The sequence below is a fragment of the Procambarus clarkii genome, chromosome 70, assembly GCF_040958095.1.
Source record: "Procambarus clarkii isolate CNS0578487 chromosome 70, FALCON_Pclarkii_2.0, whole genome shotgun sequence".
Lineage (NCBI taxonomy): Eukaryota > Metazoa > Arthropoda > Malacostraca > Decapoda > Cambaridae > Procambarus > Procambarus clarkii.
This window is the reverse complement of record NC_091219.1, coordinates 17,989,238-18,012,681: the sequence shown is the minus strand read 5'-3', so window position 1 is coordinate 18,012,681 and position 23,444 is coordinate 17,989,238. Positions and strand designations below refer to the sequence as shown.

The 23,444-nt window shown below is 37.4% G+C and overlaps 1 protein-coding gene across 8 annotated transcripts in view; it reads left to right on the top strand.

Moving 5' to 3' along the window:
• Nucleotides 1-23,444, top strand: part of LOC123775277 (sodium/potassium-transporting ATPase subunit alpha) — a 54,963-nt gene that overhangs the window by 19,440 nt on the left and 12,079 nt on the right. For 2 of the 8 annotated variants that reach the window (XM_045770276.2, XM_045770272.2), the window contains 8 exons: nucleotides 3,621-3,824; nucleotides 7,537-7,650; nucleotides 12,864-12,998; nucleotides 13,135-13,252; nucleotides 13,404-13,589; nucleotides 14,046-15,296; nucleotides 15,487-15,743; nucleotides 19,472-19,566. In XM_045770276.2, the coding sequence (XP_045626232.1) occupies nucleotides 3,621-3,824; nucleotides 7,537-7,650; nucleotides 12,864-12,998; nucleotides 13,135-13,252; nucleotides 13,404-13,589; nucleotides 14,046-15,296; nucleotides 15,487-15,743; nucleotides 19,472-19,566 (2,360 nt within the window). Of the gene's footprint in view, nucleotides 1-3,620; nucleotides 3,825-6,888; nucleotides 7,003-7,536; nucleotides 7,651-12,863; nucleotides 12,999-13,134; nucleotides 13,253-13,403; nucleotides 13,590-14,045; nucleotides 15,297-15,486; nucleotides 15,744-16,363; nucleotides 16,459-18,709; nucleotides 18,805-19,471; nucleotides 19,567-23,444 lie in introns of all 8 variants that reach the window. The other 6 variants (XM_069311613.1, XM_045770275.2, XM_069311614.1 and 3 more) reach the window with 4 other exon arrangements.

Here is a 23,444-nt window from a genome sequence, read left to right as displayed (position 1 = left end):
GTGCTTCACAAGGTGTGGGTTCTATACTGGTGCTGCATACTCGAGTAATGGTCTTGCATAGGCAATGTGTACGGGATTTTGGTGTTAGTTTTGGGATTTTGTATACTCTTTGGTCTCTCTTATCGTTTCTTGATAGCCTTCTTCTTGAGGTATAAATATAGGTCTCCTATCTCCCTTACCCATTTTCATTACTTTACACTTATTGGGATTGAATTCGAGGAGGCATTTATTGGTCCACTCCTGAAGTTTGTAAAGATCATCTTAAAAGCATACTCTTCAGCTCTTACTCGTTAACTTTGTATCATCCGCAGACATCGATGAGCTCATTCTTATAATGTAGTTGGTTGACAATTGACCCTGCTGTCTTTAACTCTGTGTAATGACTCTTGGACCCACTGGGTCCAAGAGTCAGTGGGTCCATAACTTATGGGTTTATAACACTTAGGTCAGTGGGTTTATAACTAGGAGTTGTAAAACAGTTATAAACAATGTTACTGCTTATAACTGTGCATTAACTATTTCCCTTATACTGTACTTAGTTTTACAATGGTGTAGCCACTTGTACCCTGAAACCACTTGGACACCTTAAAGTTTATGTTGACACTTGTGGAACTAGTTATTGGTGAGAAAATAAGTCATGAGGAGGATTTGAACCTGTGCCCTAGATACTCCCAAACACATGCCTTAAACTGATACATCACATTAATGTGATTTCTTTGTGCATTAGTTACTGGTATTAGCCAGTGTGGCAGTAGGCTGTATGTAGGATGTGATGTTCAGACTTTAATGCTTGATAATGCCTGTCAGGGACACTGAATCGCCTCCCCTCCTTACTTTGTTCCAATGACCAGTTGGCTTACCTGCACTATACTCTTAACAATGTATTAAATACATGACAATTTTAATGGGACTAGGGCCTTACTAAAGTAGCCCCTCCCCTCAACTTAACAACACATTGTTGTTACACTACCTCTGGGAGATCATTTACATAAATTAGAGAGCAATGCTCCAAGGACAGCTCTGTGGAACAGCCCTTTGCACTCCTCTCCAGCCTGATATATCCTCTGATTATGACATCATGTTTCCTGTCAGGTACTCCTGTACCCAATCCAGTGTCTTTCCTGTTATCCCTGCTTGTCTCTCCATCTTGTGTCTTTTATGAGGGGACTGTCAAAATCTTTCTGGCAGTTAAAGAAGATGTAGTATACTTATCCTACTCTTGTTTTGATGAGCTGTCATAAAACTGAATGATTTAACCATGATTTTCTCCCCTCTGAGGGTAGTGTTGTGCCTGTTATGTAATTTATTCTACCTTAATGTTCTACAGTAATTCAGATTTTTCCAGTATTTTCCCATTTAATGCATATCAATGACTGGTTTAGTTTAGTGCTTCATGGCTGTCCCCATTCTTGAAAATTAAAACTATTACATGTTGCTTTTTCCAGATTTTCGGTAGCTCTCCTGTCTTTAGCGTAATGTTAAACATTTCAGTTGCAGCTTCCTTCAATAACCATGGTGATATCTGGTCTGGTCCTACTGCTTTTGTTACATTAAATTTTTCAAGGTGTCCATTTTCGCTTAATGTTTATGGCCATGTGTTGTCATCTTCCTAAGAACTGCCAAATAATGCAGAGACTAACAGTCAAACAAAGTAAAGTCCAAGCACAGTGAAAAGATGTGTATCTCAGGGCACAGTCCCCCTGTACCACTGCTTTTCACAATGCTCATACTATTCAAATCACTTGTGCTGTCACCAGTGACGTATCTAGGATATGCCAAGTATGGCACATGCCTTGGGAACCACTTGGGGCGCTTGCTGTAGGTGCCTAAATAAGAAAGAAATGAGTAGCATTTAGTGGCCAGTCAGGGGGGGTGCTTAGGGCCTGTGCAGGAATATCACAAAAAACAAAAATCTGGACATTAATCTGGTTCTGGTTTATAGACATAGAACCTCTTGTCGAGTTCTTCACACACTTTTTTGTCATTCTCCAAGAGTTTTCCTTCCTGTCCCTGCTGTCTGATCACATGGTCTTGTACTGTTTGCTTTCATACATGGCTATGCAATAGCTTAGGTTGGCTGACTTTGCCACAATTTCCTTTTCAAAACTGCTGCCCTCCTTATTCTGGTGTTAATTTTGTATCCCCTTAATCCCCCCCCCCCCCCCCCATAATTGTCTCTGGTCCCATGTTCCTTTACTATTTCCTTGTCTTTTCTCATTTTGTGCTGTTCTTTTGTCCACCTCCCTCCTGAGAGGTATGAACCATTTGCTGCTTTTAATTTTTGCGTTTTGAGTTCCATCGTCTCTTGCTGACTTCTTATACTCCTTATATTTCAGTCTTCCACTGAACATCCTGCAGATAAGCCCCAACCTTCTTGTCCTCTTCTAGATTTTCTCATGCTCTTTATCCTGTTTGACTTTGTTCTACAATGTAATTGAACATGCTAATGCAGCGGTCACTGGCTCCTAGTGGTAGCTTATTTTACGCTCTCTGCATCTTAATTTTTTTCTTTGGTAAAACGGCAGGGTTAGTTGTAGCTGGTAGATCATCTCTGTAAAAGAGACAATGCAGGTGTAAGATTGAGTTTGACTAGAGAGCAATGAAAAATCAACTGATCATAATAGTCCCAACAAAGTACATGTACATCCTACATGTATGCTCATTGTATACATGTAGGATGCAGAATATTAGACATTTGTGAATAATAGTAGGAATGTAAATATTATGCTAATAATGAAAATGTAAATGTAATATTAGCAGAAATGAAATATTTTATTATTGTACAAAAATAGAACTAAATAGTTACTCGATAGAAAAGACGCTACAGATCTTAATTCTTCATTCATACAGAATGTGTATAGTTCTGTATTTATAATTACAATTAGACCTACTTAAGTCAGCTGAGTCTACAGTAATTTTTTTTTTTACCAACAGACATTTTATTTTATCACATTAAAAAAGTAAATTGATACAATTCTTATAAAACTGACATTCTTAGTTTAGTTTTGCACAGTAGGATGAGAAAATTGTAGTTTAACTTAACACAGTTTTGAATATTCTTTATTTATAGATAAATTATATACTTTATTCATATCTATTTACTGTAATTATATTTTCTACATTTAGACTACCATTGTGTGCTATTGTATCACACATTCTTAATCATGTTATGATATACTGTATTATATTTCAAGCAGTAGAGCAGGTAGTCTTTATTTTTTCTTTTCTGTCCTTTCGTTGCCCAACCACTTGGGCTGGATGGTAGAGCGATGGTCTTGCTTCATGCGGGTCGGCATTCAATCCCCGACCATCCAAGTGGTTGGGCACCATTCCTTCCCCTGTCCCATCTCAAATCCTTATCCTGACACCTTCCAGATGCTATATAGTCGTAATGGCTTGACGCTTTCCCCTTCCTTTTCCCTGTCCTTTAAAGTGTTGGTGTTGGAAAGCAAGTGGGTATTGGTGAACCTAATTAATCTCTATTCCATTCATTATTTCATGGTGTAATAAGTGGTTATTTCTTAATGGTAGCCAAGGCAGCATGTGGCATTGGAAAAAGTTTGCATGCTCATTTCAGTAGGTTATTGGCAAATCATAATTTTTGTTTTATATTTTTCTAGGGTCTAACACAGGCAGAGGCTCTCAGGCGCATTGAACGAGATGGTCCAAATGCCCTCACTCCACCTAAACAGACTCCCGAGTGGGTTAAATTTTGCAAGAACCTGTTTGGTGGTTTCTCACTCCTCTTGTGGATTGGTGCCATCCTTTGCTTCATTGCTTACTCCATTGAGGCAGCTTCAGAGGAAGAACCCAACAATGATAATGTAAGCTTTTGTAAATTTCTACCAGGATAATTTCACCTGTATGTACAGTATGTGTTTAATTCTCAATGAATTAGATGAATTAATCTTCCATAAATTTAATGCAAATTAATGTTACCCAATCTGTCATCTAGAAGTTTAAACTTGTGTTTAGCTGATCAGCCATATTTCATATCCAAAAGTGCCAGGTAAATCCAATTGTACACTATTCCTGTGTTAGTTAAATGTTAATTTTGCTTGGCTAGTGGGAGGCACACAATAAAGCGTGTCTGTAGGTTCTATCTTTGCATTTGTATAATTTACTTGATAGATTACCCAGTAAAGAAATCTCATTCATGCTGCCAGTGCAAATGTTTTTCAAACCAATAAAATAATTAGATATGTAGGGAATCATGTTTAACATAAGATATAGGTCAAAATAGGCTTAGTGCATGTGAAAACTGCATTTCTGAGTAACTTGGTTGCCGCTGTAGTAAAATTCCTTTGTCAAGAGGGTGTGTGTCATACAGTAACATGGGACAACATTTAAGGCACCAATGCCACAGGAAACTTTCATAATGTCTCCACAGGGCCATACTGGTCCTAAGGAGTACTGGAAGACATACCCTGATAAAGCGAGTTTTGGAAAATGCAGGTTTTGCAAATTGGAAAAGAACTGCATTGGCCCAGGACCTCAGGGGTTAATTATAATTGATAAGTAATTAAGATTAATTCTTTTACTAACATATTAATGAAATGCTTGTTGATGATTTTAATGGCATTGATTTCTCTTGGCAGAAAAATCCTTGGGATGAAAGCGGCTGCAGCAACATTCCTTAGCTCCCCAGATATTTGTATTTTTCTTGATGCATTTAATCCTCAAATGTTAATCCTCAAGTGGGTGACCACGTACAGTGTCTTTCTCGGGCTATTCAAATACAGTGCTGGTACAAGATGGCACCCTCGTATTTGTTGAAATACTGTCTTAAAATTTCCACATTTGTATTGAAAATTAAGAATTTGTAGAAAGATTTAGAATAGAAAACATAGTACAAGGTGTCCTCGCTTGAATAAACTACATGGGGTGATGCCGATTCATTACATAATGGATTTTGTTTGACCCATCAGGCCCCTTGGCAACCTCCTCCAACCCCAGAAATAAAAAATCAATAGGCCTACATCCACTATAATGCATAGAAAAATGTGACTTACCCTACCAGTAGAGTACAATATTGATATATCTAAAGAGTGAAGCACATTTAGGCAAATACAAATTCATCATAACCCATCTTCACATCTACATTAAACAAAAAAAATTACAAAATGAGTACTATATCTTCGTCATTCTGAATAGATCATTTAATACAGCAGTTATTGCAAACAATTCAGTGTCATAACTATGACAATTATTGGTCATTACGTAATGACCAGGATTTACAAAAATTCGACGAGTCTATATATAAATATTAACAATCATTTATTATGCATTCATCATTTTGACTATGGCATATGATAGAGCAAACAATTTGGTATCAAAATTATATATATAAATGATCATTTTTGTAACCAAACGTGTAATATGATCGAATTTTCCCTTCAAGCACGGAAGTTTGTTTCCCATGTCAGCGCAGTGATATACCATCTGTTCTTTCTCATCTACTATTCAGTACTAATAATCCTTACTTTCATTATATTACATTCACCTCCTTTACCATTCATTCATTCATATTGTATTTCAATACTCACATTTAACACTGCTCCAAAGTATTTAAAACTTGTAGTAATACCTCTTTCAATATTGCCTCTTATTTTTATCTTGCACTTGCAATCATGTTGTGCCACTCTGCAAGGTTGTATAAAATCTGCTGTATACCATTCTTTTCTTACAAATGCCATAATCTTGCCTAGTCCTACACTGAGCTTAAACTTCTGGTTTCACTTTAGTCTTTTACAAGTCATCTTTATTCTCCTGTTCAAGGTGCTTTTGCCTACTTCTTTTGCTCATACATATTAATATATTAAAGAGTTAACAATCATTATCCTGTCTCCTGCACACCAACAATAAAATTCCGTAATTTTTTCCTTTAGTCTTGCATGCTCTGCTATACATACAAGAATTTCATTCTTATTGAACCTGGAGTCAGATTTACGAAGCAGTTATACAAGCACTTACGAACCTGTACGTCTTTTCTCAATCTTTGGTGGCTTTGTTTACAATTATTAAACAGTTAATGAGATCCGAAGCACCAGGAGGCTGTTTATAACAATAATGACAGTTGATTGGGAAGTTTTTATACTTGTAAACTTTTTAATAAATGTAACCAAAGCCGTCATAGATTGAGGAAAGATGTACACGTTCGTAAGTACTTTTGTAAATGCTTCGTGAATCTGGCCCCTGCTTCTTGATCAATTCAATTGTAAACTTTTTCTAACATAAAACGGCATCTTGCAACTTTTGCTCTTGTTGGAAACTTGTCAACAAATCTCAAAGTAAATATTTGTGTGGACACCCAAACCCTTCCTAAACTTTGTTACTTTGATTTGTTTATCTTGCTCTAAAGTTTCACTCTTGCATTCACTTTTCCTGCTTACTAAGTAAACTAATTTTCATACATGTCCTGCATTCTAACCTACTGCTCTTGTGCTTATATATACAGTATATATATTGATATTGGCACCACAATGGGCCCTTCACACTTGCTTATCAAGTTCTCTTCTCCACTACCCCAAGTTTTCTACCTACCCTCTGATTACAGTATTCTTAATATGGTCTTGACCAGTCTTTCATTCTTCCATCATTCATTCATTTAACATGCCTAAGCCACCTCGGTACACTCTCCTCTGGCAGTTTATTTACCATTACACACAATATTCCTTCTCTATTTCATCTAGTTAAATTGCACAACTTCCACTATAATTTCCAGGTACTAGTGCTTAGATTGATAAAAAATCTTAAGCACATTCATTCACATTTATTTCACACAGATTTTTCTAAACGTGATACAAATCTGAAACAACTGAATTTCTTTAAATGACCAAATATTAACATGGCTGCATTATTTATCATGGACTGGGTAATATTTTGCAGTTGTACCTAGGAGTAGTGCTGACATCTGTGGTGATTATCACTGGCATCTTCTCCTACTACCAGGAGGCAAAGTCCTCAGCTATCATGGAGTCGTTTAAGAACTTGGTTCCTCAGGTAATTTTTTTTTGTAACGCCTAATGACTAGGTATTCTGGCACCAAATTGGAAGGACTGCTTACCATGCTTGGTAACATTTTTACAGACGCTTCATTTTGTGTCCGATGCTCTTTTAGAATGTCTTAGCAAAGGAAACAGCCTTGAAGTCTCCAGGAAGTCAAATATTTAACAGGTAGTCAATTTGAATTCAACTACAGTTTAGTACAGTTTACAAATAGCTTGGGAGAGTGGGCCTTTTTTATGGCCAGATTTAGCATTAGAAATTAAATACAGAATTTTTAATGGTGAAATGTGCAACCAGTTTGGGGGGACACATTCTTCTTCATATGTAAGTACAGTATACTGCATTTTTATTTTTTTAATACTGTTGCTTTCTAGCTCAACCAAGACTGAGCAACGCTTTGCATTTTAAGTCGGAGATTCTGGCGTGTTTGGAGACGCGCGTATATACTGTATATTATGTACTGTACAAACATGAAGGTCGGAGTAGAGTTTTAAAGGGAATATACTGATTGGCATGAGTTGTTTACAGTTGTACCTGGGTATTGTACTCACAGCTGTCGTGATCATCACAGGAATCTTCTCATATTATCAAGAAAACAAGAGTTCCCGTATCATGGAATCCTTTAAAAACATGGTTCCCCAGGTGAATACTAGTAATGTATTTTTTAAACCTACTAAAAATATATATTTCCTTATACATATACTGTATATGTATAATCTAGTTTATATGTAATAACAATATCCAACTAGCAATTTTCTGTTGAACAGAAAGGTGGCACTTAGTCTTGACAATTATGACTCCTCTTTAGTCAGTTCATCAGTCATACATGTTGTTCCAATCACTTGAAATACTTTGTCAATGTCATGTTTTAATTTGTTCATATACAATTATGGTTATTCTACATCATCAAAACAAGTTTCTTTATATTGTGGACTTACTGTACATTGAAGAAAACTGAATACGCAACACTAGATACTAAATATTTTGGAAGATTTCCTCTTCAATAACAATATACACTGAAATGGGTAACCCCTCCTGTGGTTCCTGTTCCCCTTCACCTCCCTAATTGTGTACGGTTGTCTCGCTTACAAAATGCTCTTTCGGTTCGTGTTGCCAATATTTCCTCTCGTGTCGTTCCGTCTTTGCCCCAGTGGAGGGTCCCCCTTCCTAAATTTTGGAAAACCTTGACCCACGTAAACAAAGTTTTTACCCCCTCCTACAGTTCTGAAACGACATTTCCTTGAACACTTTTCTTCACACTCCCGCTCCATTTCCGTCCTCACCGATGGGTCTAAGTCTGCAGACGGTGTAGGCTACTGGTTTTTCCTGACCACCCGTGTGTCGCTTGCCTCCGGAGACAAGCATCTTCACGGCAGAACTTTATGCAATTCTCTATGCTCTTCAACTGCTTTTTCGCTGTTAATCCTCCTTTGTTGTTGTAGTTGACTCTCACAGTGTCCCCATGGCTCTGGAGTCCATCCTGTGGTAGTCGAAATTCAACATTGGCCATTTCTAGTCTCCAGTAGATTTAAGACGGAGTTTTGTTGGGTTCCTAGATATATTGGTGTCCTTAATTGAGCGTGTGGACGCTGTTGCTAAAAAAAGCTATCCGCATCTGTCCCATCTCCTGTAAAGGTATTCCTTATTCTGATTTTTGTCCAGTTATTCATTCCACCATTCTTGCCCGTTGGCAGGGTTGTTTGTCTTCAGTTACTGGTAACAAACTGCGTGCTCTTAAGAGTAGTGTCCCCCCATGGCCTTCGTCCTACCACCGTAACTGGCAATGGGAAATGACTCTGGCGATTGCTACGTATTGGCCATGCACGTCTAACACACACACTTAATGGAGCGCTGCCCTTGCTTCTTACTGTCCAAACTGCATTGTCCCTCTTATGGTCGTACATATCCTTGTTGAATGTCCAGACTTCCAGCACGTATGTCTCTCTCTTGCTTCCCGACCGTCTCTCGCTGTCACTTGTCCCTCGATAGAATTCTTGGTGAATTGTATACCATTGATATCATTCACCTTGTGCATTTTTGTTCTAGTATTGGCATCCTTAGTGCTATTTAGCGCCCTATGATTATTCTGCACATTTGATGGTGCTACATAGTCTTCCTGGCTTGGTGCCTTCTTTTGATAATGTACTTACTGAAATAGGTACCTATTGATCCGACAGATTTTCATCGAGTCTGTCATTTTAAAAAGCTTTGTATAGCTTCCATTCATCCATCTTGTTCATCCCTTGTACACATGCCACCTGACCACCAGGAAATATGCAGTTGGATTTGAAATTTTCATTAGATTGATGGCTAGCAATTGTCATTGTTCCTGTGCATGCTTGTGTGTTGGGATACATTATAACAACTATTAATAGTTAATACTCGTTTATTATTTAAGGCAATTACTTGGATTGCATTTGTAACTATTAATATCTTTTCATTTATGTCTTGTCCTAAATGTTATTTTATTAGCGACGAAAGTGTCCTAATAAATATGGTGTGGAGATATTCTCCTAGTGTGCTTTCTATGTGGGATATGCATGGGTTTCCTGAAGTAAAAAGATGCACTGCATAATATGAATTGATTTAAATTGTAAGAGTATTCATGGACAAGTCTATTATGAAATTGGATTTAATTATTTTTTAGAGCTTGCCTATTTCTTCTTTTGCTGGGTATTTTCCATAAACATTTAACATAAAAACAGTTATTTGGATAGACATTAAAATTTCTCCATTGGGGGCTTCAATATTGTTACTATATTGTTTTATAACCTGGGGACAGCTTGTAATAAAATGCTACACTATAAATCAGGTTTTAAGTACATGTGGAATGAACATTTTTAAGCAGTGCAGTTAGTTGCTCCCATAAGGCAAGATTCTACAAAACCTAATGGTTTTATCTTTGTTAATGGGAGGTCACCATTTACACAGTAGCCCTTTTGGGTCACTGGCTCCCAGGTAATGGGAGAATACATTCCTGTCAAATGCATCCAGATTTTTTTTTTCCCCCCTAAAATGTGATGTTTTCCAAATATCTCTTGACATCAGTGTTCTGAGCAGCATCCTCACTTACAAGTGAATGTCTCACAAGGTAATGATCCCTGACTGCTACCAGGTGGCAGTACAAACACAACAGTGTCTCAAGAGTTGTGAACAAATGAAACTAAGGAATGAAGTGATGATGGTAGACTTCGTACAGTTTCTGCTACAAATATGGCAGATCCCAATAGCCTCTGGATGTTGTACACTTGTAGGCAAGACCCAAGAACTGAAGTTGGACCTCGGCTACACTTTGTACCCGACACTTGAAGGAAAGAAACCCCACCACCAAGAATTAGGGTAAACAGAAAATGAGGAAACGGCCTGCAGGAATGCTTTTTAATTTGCACTATAAAGCCTGATTTATATCCCACCCTTGCTCTAAGGTAGGCATTTGTGAAAGCTACAAAAAAAAAAAGCACACTTAGGCTGCAATGTTTTTAACAGAAGCTACAGGAAAAGCATCAGCCGAAGAGTTATCGAACTTGCATCCAAGCACTTGAATCTCGGCAAAAAAAACCTTGATATCAGCCCAGGACATTGGAGGGAAGAGTGATTTCAACATGGCAAATATTATTCACCAGAAAATAAGCCAGTGGTGAAAGCAGATACTAGTGCAGGGGACACTGTCAGATACAAGACAAGATTGACTTCAGGATGGGCAAGCAAAAGAACTACAATATGGTCTTTCCATAATGTACTAATCTCAGTCTTGGTTTAAAGACTTTTTAAGATGAACATGCACAAAGCCTCCCTACAAACAAGTGTGCACGCCAAGAGAACTTTTGGCGTGCTGTTTGTATTTATTTATTCTCAATTGCCTGTAGCTAGTCTAGTGAAAAGTCTTGAAATCAGTTTTCAAAAGGAGAATCCTGGAACTGGTACAAGAAAATCAGCATCTTATTTATAGACCAAAATGGAGTCAAATAAAAAGATTGACTGGGTGTGCCATTTTTCATCATCAGACCAGATGTACAAGAATTCAGACCAGATCTATAAGAAGCAACAGTATTCGGCATGAGTTACTTGTCTGAAATGAGCAGTGAGGAAAGCCATAAAGAACAAGAGCAGAAAGAACATTAAACTGATCCAGGGAAAAATAATGTTGGAGATCCTGGAACTGCAGCTGGATGCTTGTCATTGACAATGCATTCCTGTACAGAGTTCAAATATTCTCCAATCTCTAGGAACATGTAGGGACAGTTCTAAAGGTTCACTGATAGGCTGCTGTTGCACAGTGCAGAGCTGTTCTGACTGCACAGGATCCAAACCTGGGGTTCAGTAAGATCTTGTCTTGGTGAGTAACTGTTCAAAAAGATTGTTCATAAAGAGCCAATATATTTCTTAATATTATTTCCATATACTTCATCTTTTAACTCCTTTATGGTACTCAAGTCTGTACAGGCATATAGTTCCCTCTCTCCCAAACCTCCCCCTCCCCACAGCTTTTTTCCCCCCATATTTTGAGTGATTTAGATGTATCGGTTTCTAGAACTTCCAAATTTTATTCTCTGCTCAGTACTAATAAGCACACATTGCTTGGTAAGAACCATGTGCAAAATTAATTTTTAATACATTATTATTTCAGCTTTTTGTGTATGGTGTGTGTGAAAGTAACTTACAAAGACAAAAGTGCATGTTGAACACTGTGTAATCCAATTGTGACTGGAAGTTTGTGTATTTTATATAAATGATTGCTTATTTGGTGAGCTGCTACTTTTGTTCATATTTTGTAGCTTTCAATCTAGCATGTGTTAGATGATTGTCCACATATTGCACATTATATCCATGTGTAGAGTACAAGGTTATATTTAGAACAGTTTTCTTTTACAAAGTAAGTTAATTAGGGCAAGCACATTAATTCAATTTAAGAAGCTTGAATATGCTTGCAAGCTAGATGCTAGCTCAAACAAAATTTGCTTGAATAATAGAATTTTAGAATTGATACTGCCAAGTACTTATTTTGCTTAATTTTGCTTAATTTTTGTCTGTAGCTACATAATTACTATTTATACAGAAAAAAATACTTTGGCCAACTGACAAAAAGCTTTCATGCTACCTAAGAGAAATTTAGTATCCGGTTTAATATATTGCATATGGAAACGACGACTTTTTTCCAGCACTTGCTGCAGGTAAAGCCAGTGAGACCAGTTTGGCAAACACTCAATACAACTCGGATCGTTTTCATTGTAACTATTGGTAATTTTCTTCCAAGAAATCAAACTAAATCTACGAGAGAATTGCCACAGTCAAGGAAACGTTAAGAATACCATAACTATGTTTAATCTGAAGGCAAGTAATAATTTATTAAAGATTTTCAATATTTTAACGTTGTAGTGCCTGGTCTTGGACCCAAACCTTGAGCAAGCAGCTAATCAGTTGGCCAAATATGTAGCTGGTATTATGATAGTGTATAGAAAATCTTTACTGCATATCAAAGGTGAGTTTCAGATGTAGAGCCTTTTAAAAAACCTGGTTATTACTCAGTGTAGTGATGATGTATTAGGAGTTGGCCTCACTTTGACTTTGACTTTGCTGCATGTTTAAGTAGAGGTACAGTAGAGGTACTCCATAGTAATGTACTTCAAGAAATCTAGAGTGCATTCTTACAATTAAGTAAAACTCTTTGCACACTATATTTCTGTAGTTCATGACAGGTCAATAAAACTTAAACATATTTAACAGAAAATTTTAAGATTTTATTTTATCAATTTTTATTTAAATAATTTTCAGTAAAGATTGTTATATATTATATGTAAATTTTTATTGAAAACAAATTCATATTGTAATAGTAATGATTGAATTTCTCCAACTAGTACGCTATTGTGGTTCGTGAGGGTGAAAAGCAGAATGTGCAGGCTGAAGAGCTTTGCATAGGGGACATCATAGAGGTGAAATTCGGTGACCGAATTCCGGCTGATGTCCGTGTCATTGAAGCTAGGGGCTTTAAGGTTTGTTTCATAATACTTACTGAAATTGTGTTAAATACCAATGGAAATTATTTTGACTGGTAATTGAGCTGCTAAGTAAAATATCAGTAACCTAGTCAATTTCTCTTAGTATTGGGTAATGTGTTTTACCACACAGGTAGACAACTCTTCGCTAACTGGAGAATCTGAACCACAAAGTCGTTCATCTGAATTTACATCAGAAAATCCACTGGAGACCAAGAACCTCGCTTTCTTCTCTACCAATGCCGTCGAGGGTGAGCACTGAATAATTATTTACCATTGCCTTAAAGTTTTGTTTGGTATATAGTACCTATATGGGGAATTTTTATTTTGAATAAATAAATTTTATAGGTACTGGTGTTATAGGTATATACTGTATAGGTATTTTATAAGAATATTTTATAGGTACTGCCAGAGGTATTGTGATCAACATCGGGGACAACACAGTTATGGGTCGCATTGCTGGATTGGCTTCTGGTTTGGAAACTGGTGAGACACCCATTGCCAAAGAGATCAGCCATTTCATCCACATCATCACTGGTGTAGCAGTGTTCTTGGGCGTCACCTTCTTTGTCATTGCTTTCATCATGGGTAAGTTATTTGCGCATTTTAAAACTTTTTCTGGTTAAGTTGGTTTCTCGACATATGGTACTAAATTATTAGAATATCAGCGGAGTTTTAAATTGTTTGCCAATTGACAAGATATTTTGTGTAGTCCCTTCATGCTATTCCAACTCCATACCAGCCATATTGTTCTCTGTACACAAGATGTTTTCCTTTTTTTTTCAACTGGTTCTTACTAATAATGAAATGACATTCTCATTTTCTTGACTATCTTGGCATTATCTTAATTGATTTGACTTCTGTTCGCAAATGTGCTGATAACAAAAGTAAATACTGAAATTTAATGTTTTCTACTTTGAAATGTATTAAACCTTATTCTTAGCAGTTATCAGAAATGTCTGTAAAACTAATCTCTACCAATAAGTGTGATCTTTGAAATACTTCAGCAGTGTCATAGTAATCATTAAAAAAATTTCTTTACAGGTTACCACTGGTTAGATGCTGTTGTGTTCCTCATTGGTATCATCGTAGCAAATGTGCCAGAGGGTCTTCTTGCCACTGTTACTGTGTGTCTTACACTCACAGCCAAACGAATGGCGGCCAAAAACTGTCTTGTAAAAAATTTGGAAGCTGTTGAAACTCTAGGGTCCACCTCCACCATCTGCTCAGATAAGACGGGTACCCTGACCCAGAACCGTATGACAGTAGCTCACATGTGGTTTGACAACACCATCATTGAGGCTGATACATCAGAAGACCAATCTGGCTGCCAATATGATAAGACGTCTCAAGGCTGGAAGACACTATCTAGAATTGCTGCACTCTGCAACCGAGCAGAATTCAAGACTGGACAGGAGTCTGTACCTATCTTGAAACGTGAAGTCAATGGTGATGCTTCAGAAGCTGCTCTGCTTAAGTGTGTCGAACTAGCTGTTGGCGATGTAAGGGGCTGGCGATCACGAAACAAGAAGGTATGCGAAGTTCCATTTAATTCTACAAATAAATACCAAGTATCTATACATGAAACCGAGGATAAGAATGACCCCCGCTACCTCCTTGTCATGAAGGGAGCCCCTGAGAGGATCCTGGAACGCTGCTCGACCATCTACATTAATGGTGAAGAAAAGGCTCTGGATGAAGAGCTGAAGGAATCTTTCAACAATGCCTACTTGGAACTAGGTGGTCTTGGAGAACGTGTACTTGGTTTCTGTGACTATATTTTGCCTTCTGATAAGTATCCTCTCGGATATCCCTTTGATTCAGAATCTGTTAACTTCCCCGTACATGGCCTTCGTTTTGTAGGATTAATGTCTATGATTGATCCTCCTCGAGCTGCTGTACCCGATGCTGTAGCAAAGTGCAGATCAGCTGGAATCAAGGTTATCATGGTTACAGGTGATCACCCAATTACTGCCAAGGCAATTGCCAAGTCTGTAGGCATCATTTCTGAAGGTAATGAAACTGTTGAGGATATTGCCCAGAGACTGAACATCCCTATTAAGGAGGTTGACCCACGTGAAGCAAAGGCTGCTGTTGTCCATGGCTCAGAACTAAGAGATATGACATCTGAACAGTTAGATGATATCCTTATTCACCACACTGAGATTGTGTTCGCCCGTACTTCACCTCAACAGAAACTGATCATTGTTGAAGGTTGTCAGCGCATGGGAGCCATTGTTGCCGTGACTGGTGATGGTGTTAATGACTCTCCTGCTCTCAAGAAGGCTGACATTGGTAAGTTTTATCTATTTCATGTAGCTAGGAAGTTGTATATTTATTAAAAAAATATTCAGTGGTTTGTCTTGGAAATGTATATAAAGGTTATGTGCCATTCCTCTGCCTTTTCACAGAATAGTAAAGCTCCTGAACCTCCTTAACCTCCTTAACCTAAAACCTCCTTAACTTAAACATTTGCTTCACTCAGGTGTTGCTATGGGTATTGCTGGATCGGACGTGTCCAAACAGGCTGCTGATATGATCTTGTTAGACGACAACTTTGCTTCCATTGTCACTGGTGTTGAGGAGGGCAGACTTATTTTTGATAACCTCAAGAAGTCGATCGCTTATACCTTGACCTCCAACATTCCCGAGATCTCTCCATTCTTGTTCTTCATGATTGGCTCTGTGCCCCTTCCCTTGGGTACCGTTACCATCCTCTGCATTGATCTGGGCACTGACATGGTAAGTTTATTCAGCTTGTTTATTTTATGAGGGAATTCTATATATATTTAATCTCAAATGCAATTATTTGCTAAATAAGTTAGCTGTAAAGAACTAAAAATTTAGCATTTCATATTGCAGTACATACTATGTGTTACATCTAAAAATAACTTCTATGTAACTTTAGATTATTTGTTCATAAAATCATTAACACTATAAATGCCTTTCCTATTTTTTTTTTTTTACTTTCTCAGCATTCACTGAATAACAATTTATTTTTCCCCTAAGATCCCAGCTATTTCACTAGCTTATGAACTTGCTGAAAATGATATTATGAAGAGGAGACCAAGAAGTCCCATATATGATAAATTGGTCAATGAGAGGTACTGAGAATTTTGTTGGCAAGTATAATGTGCCAAATATGTAGTAGAGTTCAGTCTTTGTAGGTTTAAAGTAAGCGGCAACATATAGTACAGTAATTGCTTAAAAATTGGTCCAATATTATTCTTGTAGATAAAGTAAAATTAATATTAAATGTAGGAAAGCTATAAGTCTAGTACCAACACGAAATACATCTTAGTATTTTATGATAACTTGCGCTATCTTTTAGTTCAACTACTGTATGTTCACCTTTTCCTTAGGTTCCTGCTATATCTCTGGCCTATGAAACTGCAGAGAGTGATATCATGAAACGTTATCCACGAAATCCATTCAAAGACAAACTTGTCAATGAAAGGTAAAAAAGGCAAACAGGAAAAGGACAAATGTGGAACAAATTTGTTTGAGCTTTTACAACATGGGAAACACTTCCTGTTCCCATTTTATTCGCACGCAGATATTGTCTTCGTACATTTTTAACTCGACTGCCATTTTCTTATCACAGATATTTAGCAAGACAAATAAAAATTTGCCTCCTATTTGCTTGTCACAACACATTGTGAATTATTGTAAGTTAGACATGTGATACTTGAATAGTCTTACATGGATTGATTTATGGTGATGATCAGTTAACACTCGAGTGATAAGCCTGTGTTTTTATCAGCAAGATTGCATGACTGATTTTTCATCTTTTCAAAATATGGCAAAAAGGCCAAAAAAAAACACATTCTAAATGGCCAGTGTGTATTAGGACGTACAGGCTGGTTTCCACACCAAACAGCTTTGTTAAACTTTGCTGGTTGGATTGAAGCAAGTTAAAGTTTTGACTATTCCATTACTTTTTTCTTTTGAGTGCTGTAAATCATGCAAAGTCTCTATACAGAAATTTTATCAGGAATGCAATTTCTACTTCAGTGATATTTTGCCTATTAAGTCACTTCTGATGGTATGGAGTATGCCTAATCAAAGTTATTTCTCTTAAGCTATATCACATTTTCTTAAGCCTCTTGTCATGTTGATGAATTTCTTCAGTATCATCCATAACCTTTTCCTACATACCATTTAATTATTGGTTTTGCAGTTCTACAAATCTGAAGCCCTTGTATATTTTTTTGGGGAAAGTGATGTTCTTTATTCGGTCTGTGGGTTCTCTTAAGCACTGCTCGTCATGTTTGTAAGTACTGTATGCGTACACAAGGCATTATATAGCCTGAAATTTTGGGGACTCAAAGTTTCAGATTAAAATTCAAAGTAACCCAATTTTATCCCCATTGGTTAAGCTTGGAGTTGGGGGGGATAGATGTTTTCCAATCTGTATTATCATAAAACATGGTGGTAAAACAGTAATAATATTGATTAATAATCAATAATAGTGATAAATAATATTATTGACTGGCATTGTTTAAAATGTCATAGGGGGTAGATACATCTAGCAGATCTTATTGAGGTAGGCCTCAACTGGCCTACCTCATTTACTCCCATTTCCATCTAACTAGCCCAGACCATTCAATGGCTGAATTAAAATTAGTTGCATAAATTTATTACTTTATGCCCTGCCACAATATGAACAGGACATAGTACTTTCTCATTGTATGCTAAGCTTGGTATATCCACTGCTATAATAGGCACTAGAATTGAACCAAATTTGCAATCAAGATGCTCTTCTCTGATGAGCAGGGGATTTTAAAACATTCTTTGTACACGAACATGCATCGTTCCTAAGGTTAATGTAATCGACACAACACCTCATATTGTCCGATAATGACTGACCCACTTTTACAGTTTCCAAACTGGCATGAACCCTTTTCCTTTTACTTCAACTGTTTAGGGTTTAATTATTAAGTAAATTCTTTCTTTCAACTTTTGCAGTGTGATTGGTATTATGGGTAGAGTGGGGCCTTGCCATTTAAAAAAAAATAACCATTCTGCTAGTTTAGATGAATCTAATGAATTTCCGAACTTGTCATTGCTTTTTTCCTTAGCCGTTATAACCATTCCTTGACAAACTTCATATTAACAAGTTAGCCTGAATGACCCGTTAGATCATTGCAGTTTATCCACTTAATTCATTGTAAACTGAATTATAAATGTTACTTTTTCTGCCTGTTTTACATATTCTAAACTGACCTTCCAACCATCCTTAAAGGTCAAGAAAATTCAGCTTCTCCCCAAGTAGGGAAGCAATCCTCTTCCTCTCCTTTTCCTGCCACATCATGACCATTATATACCTGTCATGGTCTTATCATCCTGCACTCACATCCTGTCACTGCAGTGTGTAGATGCTGCTAACTTTCAGCCTCCCAAATCGCACACCTTGGGCCGTGTTCAGTAAAGGTGCAGGTTTCGGGTTGTGTGGAAATTTGTTTGCATGTAAATTTGTGTTGTAAAGTGATGAAATACTTCTGAAACACTGAGAGACTTCACAAAAAAATATAGAATAAATGGGAATGTCTGAAATTTGCACCTCTTGCAAGCGGTGTTTGTGTGTTGACCTGCCATGCATGCCATAATCATCACTATAGTGTTGTGCCTCCAGAGTTCACTCCTTGTGTAACTGGTCTCATATCTGTCTTTTTTGTCTGCCTCTTGTCCTGTGCTGGTCATGACAGGTCCCAGCCATTTCTCTTGCCTATGAAGCTGCTGAATCTGATATTATGAAGCGTCAACCCCGCAATCCGTTCACCGACAAGCTTGTGAACGAGAGGTAACGTGTGCAGGTTCTCTATATCTATCTACATTCTATACCCCTTCCTAATCCCTCCTTAGATCCTGACAATCTATGATTCTGGAGAGAGAGAGAAAAAACCTCTGCATGGATTTTTTTTATATATATTTTTTTAAGCAGATGCCACACAAGACTCCATGCAAGCTTAGGCTGTGCTTCGTAAATTTCTACAATATCAAAAATGTTAAAAGTACTGTACTGTACTTAAGTACCAAAACGAGAGCACACAGTTGGCTGACGTACTTTAATTTACTACGTGGGACATGATGCATGTATTGTCACTCGAAGTATGAGCTTGCAAAAAAAAAAAAAAAATTTAATGGTTTTGCTTCACTGACCTGATGTCTCCTGTCATTAAGTTTGACCTCAGAGACCATCACACAAGAACTAGCACTGTACCGAAAATTGCATTTTACAAGGGGCCTGTCACCAAACATTGATAAAGCAGCACATGCCCAACAGGACAGAGCAGATCTTGATTGCTGTGTAATTTTTTTTTTATTATTATTATTTATACTTGCACATGAACTTTCCAGGTTGTCCTGCAATTTAACGCATCTGTAGGTAGACGTTTTCATTTTATTTATTACTTTTAATTTTTGTTTTTATGTTAAAAGGATGTTAACATACTTTGGTTAATATTTAGGTGCCTGCCATTTCCCTTGCCTATGAAGAAGCTGAATCTGATATTATGAAGCGCCAGCCCCGCAATCCGTTCACCGACAAGCTTGTGAATGAGAGGTAATATTTGTGCCACTTTACTGACCGGTTATTCTTTACTAATGATTCAAGTTGATATTTGGTCGTCTCTTTCTCAGACGAGTGTAAATGAAATAACAAGCTTGTTGTTTGAAGGTGTCAAGGTGAACAGTTAGTGAATCTTAATATTGTGAGGGTGCTAGCATGAAGATTTTGGAATTTTTCTGGAGTGGTGCTATCAAGTCTTTGTTGTAATATTCTATGCTTTAATACTTTTCCTGCATGAGGATACAATTTATTACTGAAAAAACTCTGCTTTAAAACTTAAAAGGCGCACAAAATTGGGCAAAATTTGTTAAAAACTCGTGTAAAGTAAATTGACTGGCCAACAAGATTATTAAAAACATTTCTGACCAGTCTGAGCCTTTAAGTCTTACCAGCTGCTCTCAAGTGTAGGATGTAAGGTACCTTCTTGTACTTAATGGTGTAGAAGTGTTTCATGTGTTGATATCAAAGTAATCTGAATTAGACACAGCAGTGTTTCATAATTGATTGGCTTACCTGTAATGGAGTTGTGCAATGTGGCCAAAGACTTTTGTGCAAAATCTATTGGATAATTTTTACTTAAAATATCGATTTTAGGGCAAAAATTATTTTACTTGTTTGTTTATAGTAGCTGAGAAGTGTGCATATTTAGAGAATGGATCTTAAAGATAATTGTTTGCAATTTTCCTATTTGTATAATTTTACATTTTTATTAGTTGTAACCAACTATGTGGAACATACTCCCATTACAGTCGATTCTCGAATCTGTGTGGTGATAATTAGTTTAGATTTATAACTTGTTTGATCCAGGCTCCATCGAATAAATTATGCACAAGTGTTCGAGCCTTTGCAGGTTTGCATGGAAATGTAATTAGTTGTTGACAAATATGTCTCAGTGTAGGCCCCACAAGTATTTTTAGAATTGATAACTTACCATATCATTTGTCCTTGAGTATTGGTTTAATGACTCCTAATGAAGTTCCTAACATCTTAAACAACAAGGTGTGAGCTTTGCTCTTTGGAAGTACTGTAATGAAGTATTATTCTAAGGAATGACATAACCACATCTGTAAATATTAGTGTAATTGGCTGAAAAAGCTATGCTTTTTACCAGTGATTCTTAGCTGACATGCTTAGTCCATCACCCAAAGTAAAACTCGGCTGGCAAATGGAGAAAAGACTTGCACTCCGACTGGGTGATAATTAAGGTACAATACCAACATAGACTTTAATTGGGAAATTTCTCGGACATACTAGGACTAAGGGTAAGGGCCATTGAACGAACATTAAAAAAAAAAAAAAAATGTAGAAAACTGAAACATACTCCAAAAGGCCTTTACAAGGCCAACCCCTTCTTTTTTTTGGGGGGGGGGGATGGCGAGGGGGAACCTTAAATCACAAATTAAAGGTTTGCTTGTCAGGCAGTACCATCTCCTGTCACAAGATGGCAGCACCAGAATCACGGTATGATCTACCTCACCAATCTGCCTCACATTTATAGTGACACTGCATACAGGGTAGTCCTGGTAAAAGGAAGGGACAGGAGTTACAAAGCAATTATGAACAAAATTATCATACTGTATAGTATAGCAAAAGCCTGTTTATCAATCCCACTTGGTTGCCCAACAATTAAAGCTTAGGCATTGAAAGTAAACCGGAAATGTCGACACGAAAAAAGCAGAGTAGTCCGAATTGAATGATTGTCCACCTGGAGATGAAGACTTGTTCAAGTAGGTTTTTTGAGACAAGAAGGAAATACATCTCAAAGGGATAGAGTAGCTTAAGCTATTTTAACCCCCACCCCCCACCCAATGAAGACTAGTTACCCCAAAAGTAAGGGATCGAAGACACGAGAGGAAATACCCACAAAACAGCAGCTGGCAGAAAAGCATCAGGTGGGGAAGTAATAGGCAGATAACTGGACAAAAACCCACATGCTAATAGCAATGTAAAGTAACTTGTGCAGGTGTATAACTGCAAATACTGTATGCTATTAGGCCTGCAGGAGTCTTGGACCCAAATGTTGCCACAGATTATCACCTAATGGAAAGCTTTGAGGGTTTCATGTTTCCAAAGGCCCTGCACTGGAGCTTAGGCTTGGGGTCATCTTGGTTTAGCACTGAGGAAAGGTTGAAACACTTGTGCTTTATACATGGTAACAGTCCTGGGATCGATAAGGATTTTGTTGCTTCGACATGTGCAGTTGTACCAAGATAAAGGGGAAAGTTGGCAAAAGGTGAAGAGGTGTGGTACACTCTGGCTTAACACTTTTGTGTTCCCGGGGTGTGCCCCCCAGCCTGCCCCAAGGTGGGCAGCGCGTTTTGCAAGAGTGGGCGGCCACACTGAAATGTGTGTTCTTTTTCAAAAGCCAAACCTTCATTTAGCTTGAATCTGCGTTCTCTTGTTCTTGAAGTTGTTGGTTTCAGGAATTCCTGTCAATTTGGTCAATTCCTGTTATTATTTTGTAAGTGGTGATCATTTCACATCTTTTTTTTTTTTATTTTCTAGCTTTGGCATATTTAACGCCTCTAGCCTCTCCTCGTAACTCTTGTTCATTTCTGGAAGCCATTTTGTAGCATGCCTTTGGCCCTTTTCCAGTTTATTGATGTGCTTCTCGAGATATGGGCACCATACAACTGCTGCATATTCCATTTTTTGTCTCAGGAAAAGTCATGAACAGTTTTAGAATTTCATCATCCATACAGTTAAAGCGAGTCTGAAGTTGGAAAGCCATGAGTTGCATGGCGGTGGACTATTTGCATTCATGATCATTAGTTTATCATCCTCATTGTAGATCTCTAGTGCTATTATGTCGATTTCTCGTGGGTTGGCAATCATTATTTTGTTTACCTTTAGGTGTTCTTTTACCAGCACAGCAATGCCACTGCCTTTCCTAATTTTTCTGCCCTGTCCCCAAACTGAGTAGCCCCCTTGGGAATATGACCTTATTTAAAATATCTTCAAGTTTGTCTCCGTGAGTGCAACAATGTCTGGCGTCTGCAGCTGTATTACATCACTTTTGGCCAAATACAGCCAGTTGTTAGTTCAAAATGAGTCCTCAACAGTGTAGTTGGCAAACCCTGGGTAGGTTGGGATGTCTTGGGTGCCACGTTCAATCCAAAATGGAGGGTCAGTCTGTTAACGTTCCCAACTATTTTCCTTGCTGGATAATTGAAATTGAGTGCGTTTTACTGTTCGCAAACTTTGTCTCGGTATCATTTGTTAAAAATGGTAGTGATGTGGTGATCATGTAGGCAGATATTGTAATAACAGTTCACAAATAATTTTTTTAGTTTTTGTTATTTTGATATGTACCCACAACTTTGCCTTTTGTTTTAGCTAAAGAGTACCCTATAGTTGAACTTTCATGGTAAAGCTTGAAAACATATTCTGACATCTCTCTAAATTACTAAGGGACATTGTATTTATGGCTCAGGAGTGGTGGGAGCATAGTACTAAACTGTAAATAGTTGGCAGGATCAGATCCCTCTCTATCTCTAGTTAGCACCATACACTATGTTCAATTTCAATTGTACAGAGTTTCAGAATACATTATAGTATCCTGTAAATTTGATGTGGCAAGTGTGTGGTATTCATAATATTATGGCTCATGACAAACTACTGACAATTCATGTTGGAAAGGAAAGGGCAGTAGGAAAATATGCTACTAGGTTCCAAATATGCTCCAAAACAAATGATGGGTTGTAATGTCATCACAACACACAAGCTGGAGGTTTCTTGCTCCATTTTTTTTACTGGGAGGCCACCCTTGTCCAAAATTTCTGCCCTTCCCTATTAATGTGTAATAAAATTCTCGATCCTAAAATAAATCTAAGCAGGATGAGCTTATTCTGGGTATAGGGTAATGAATACTA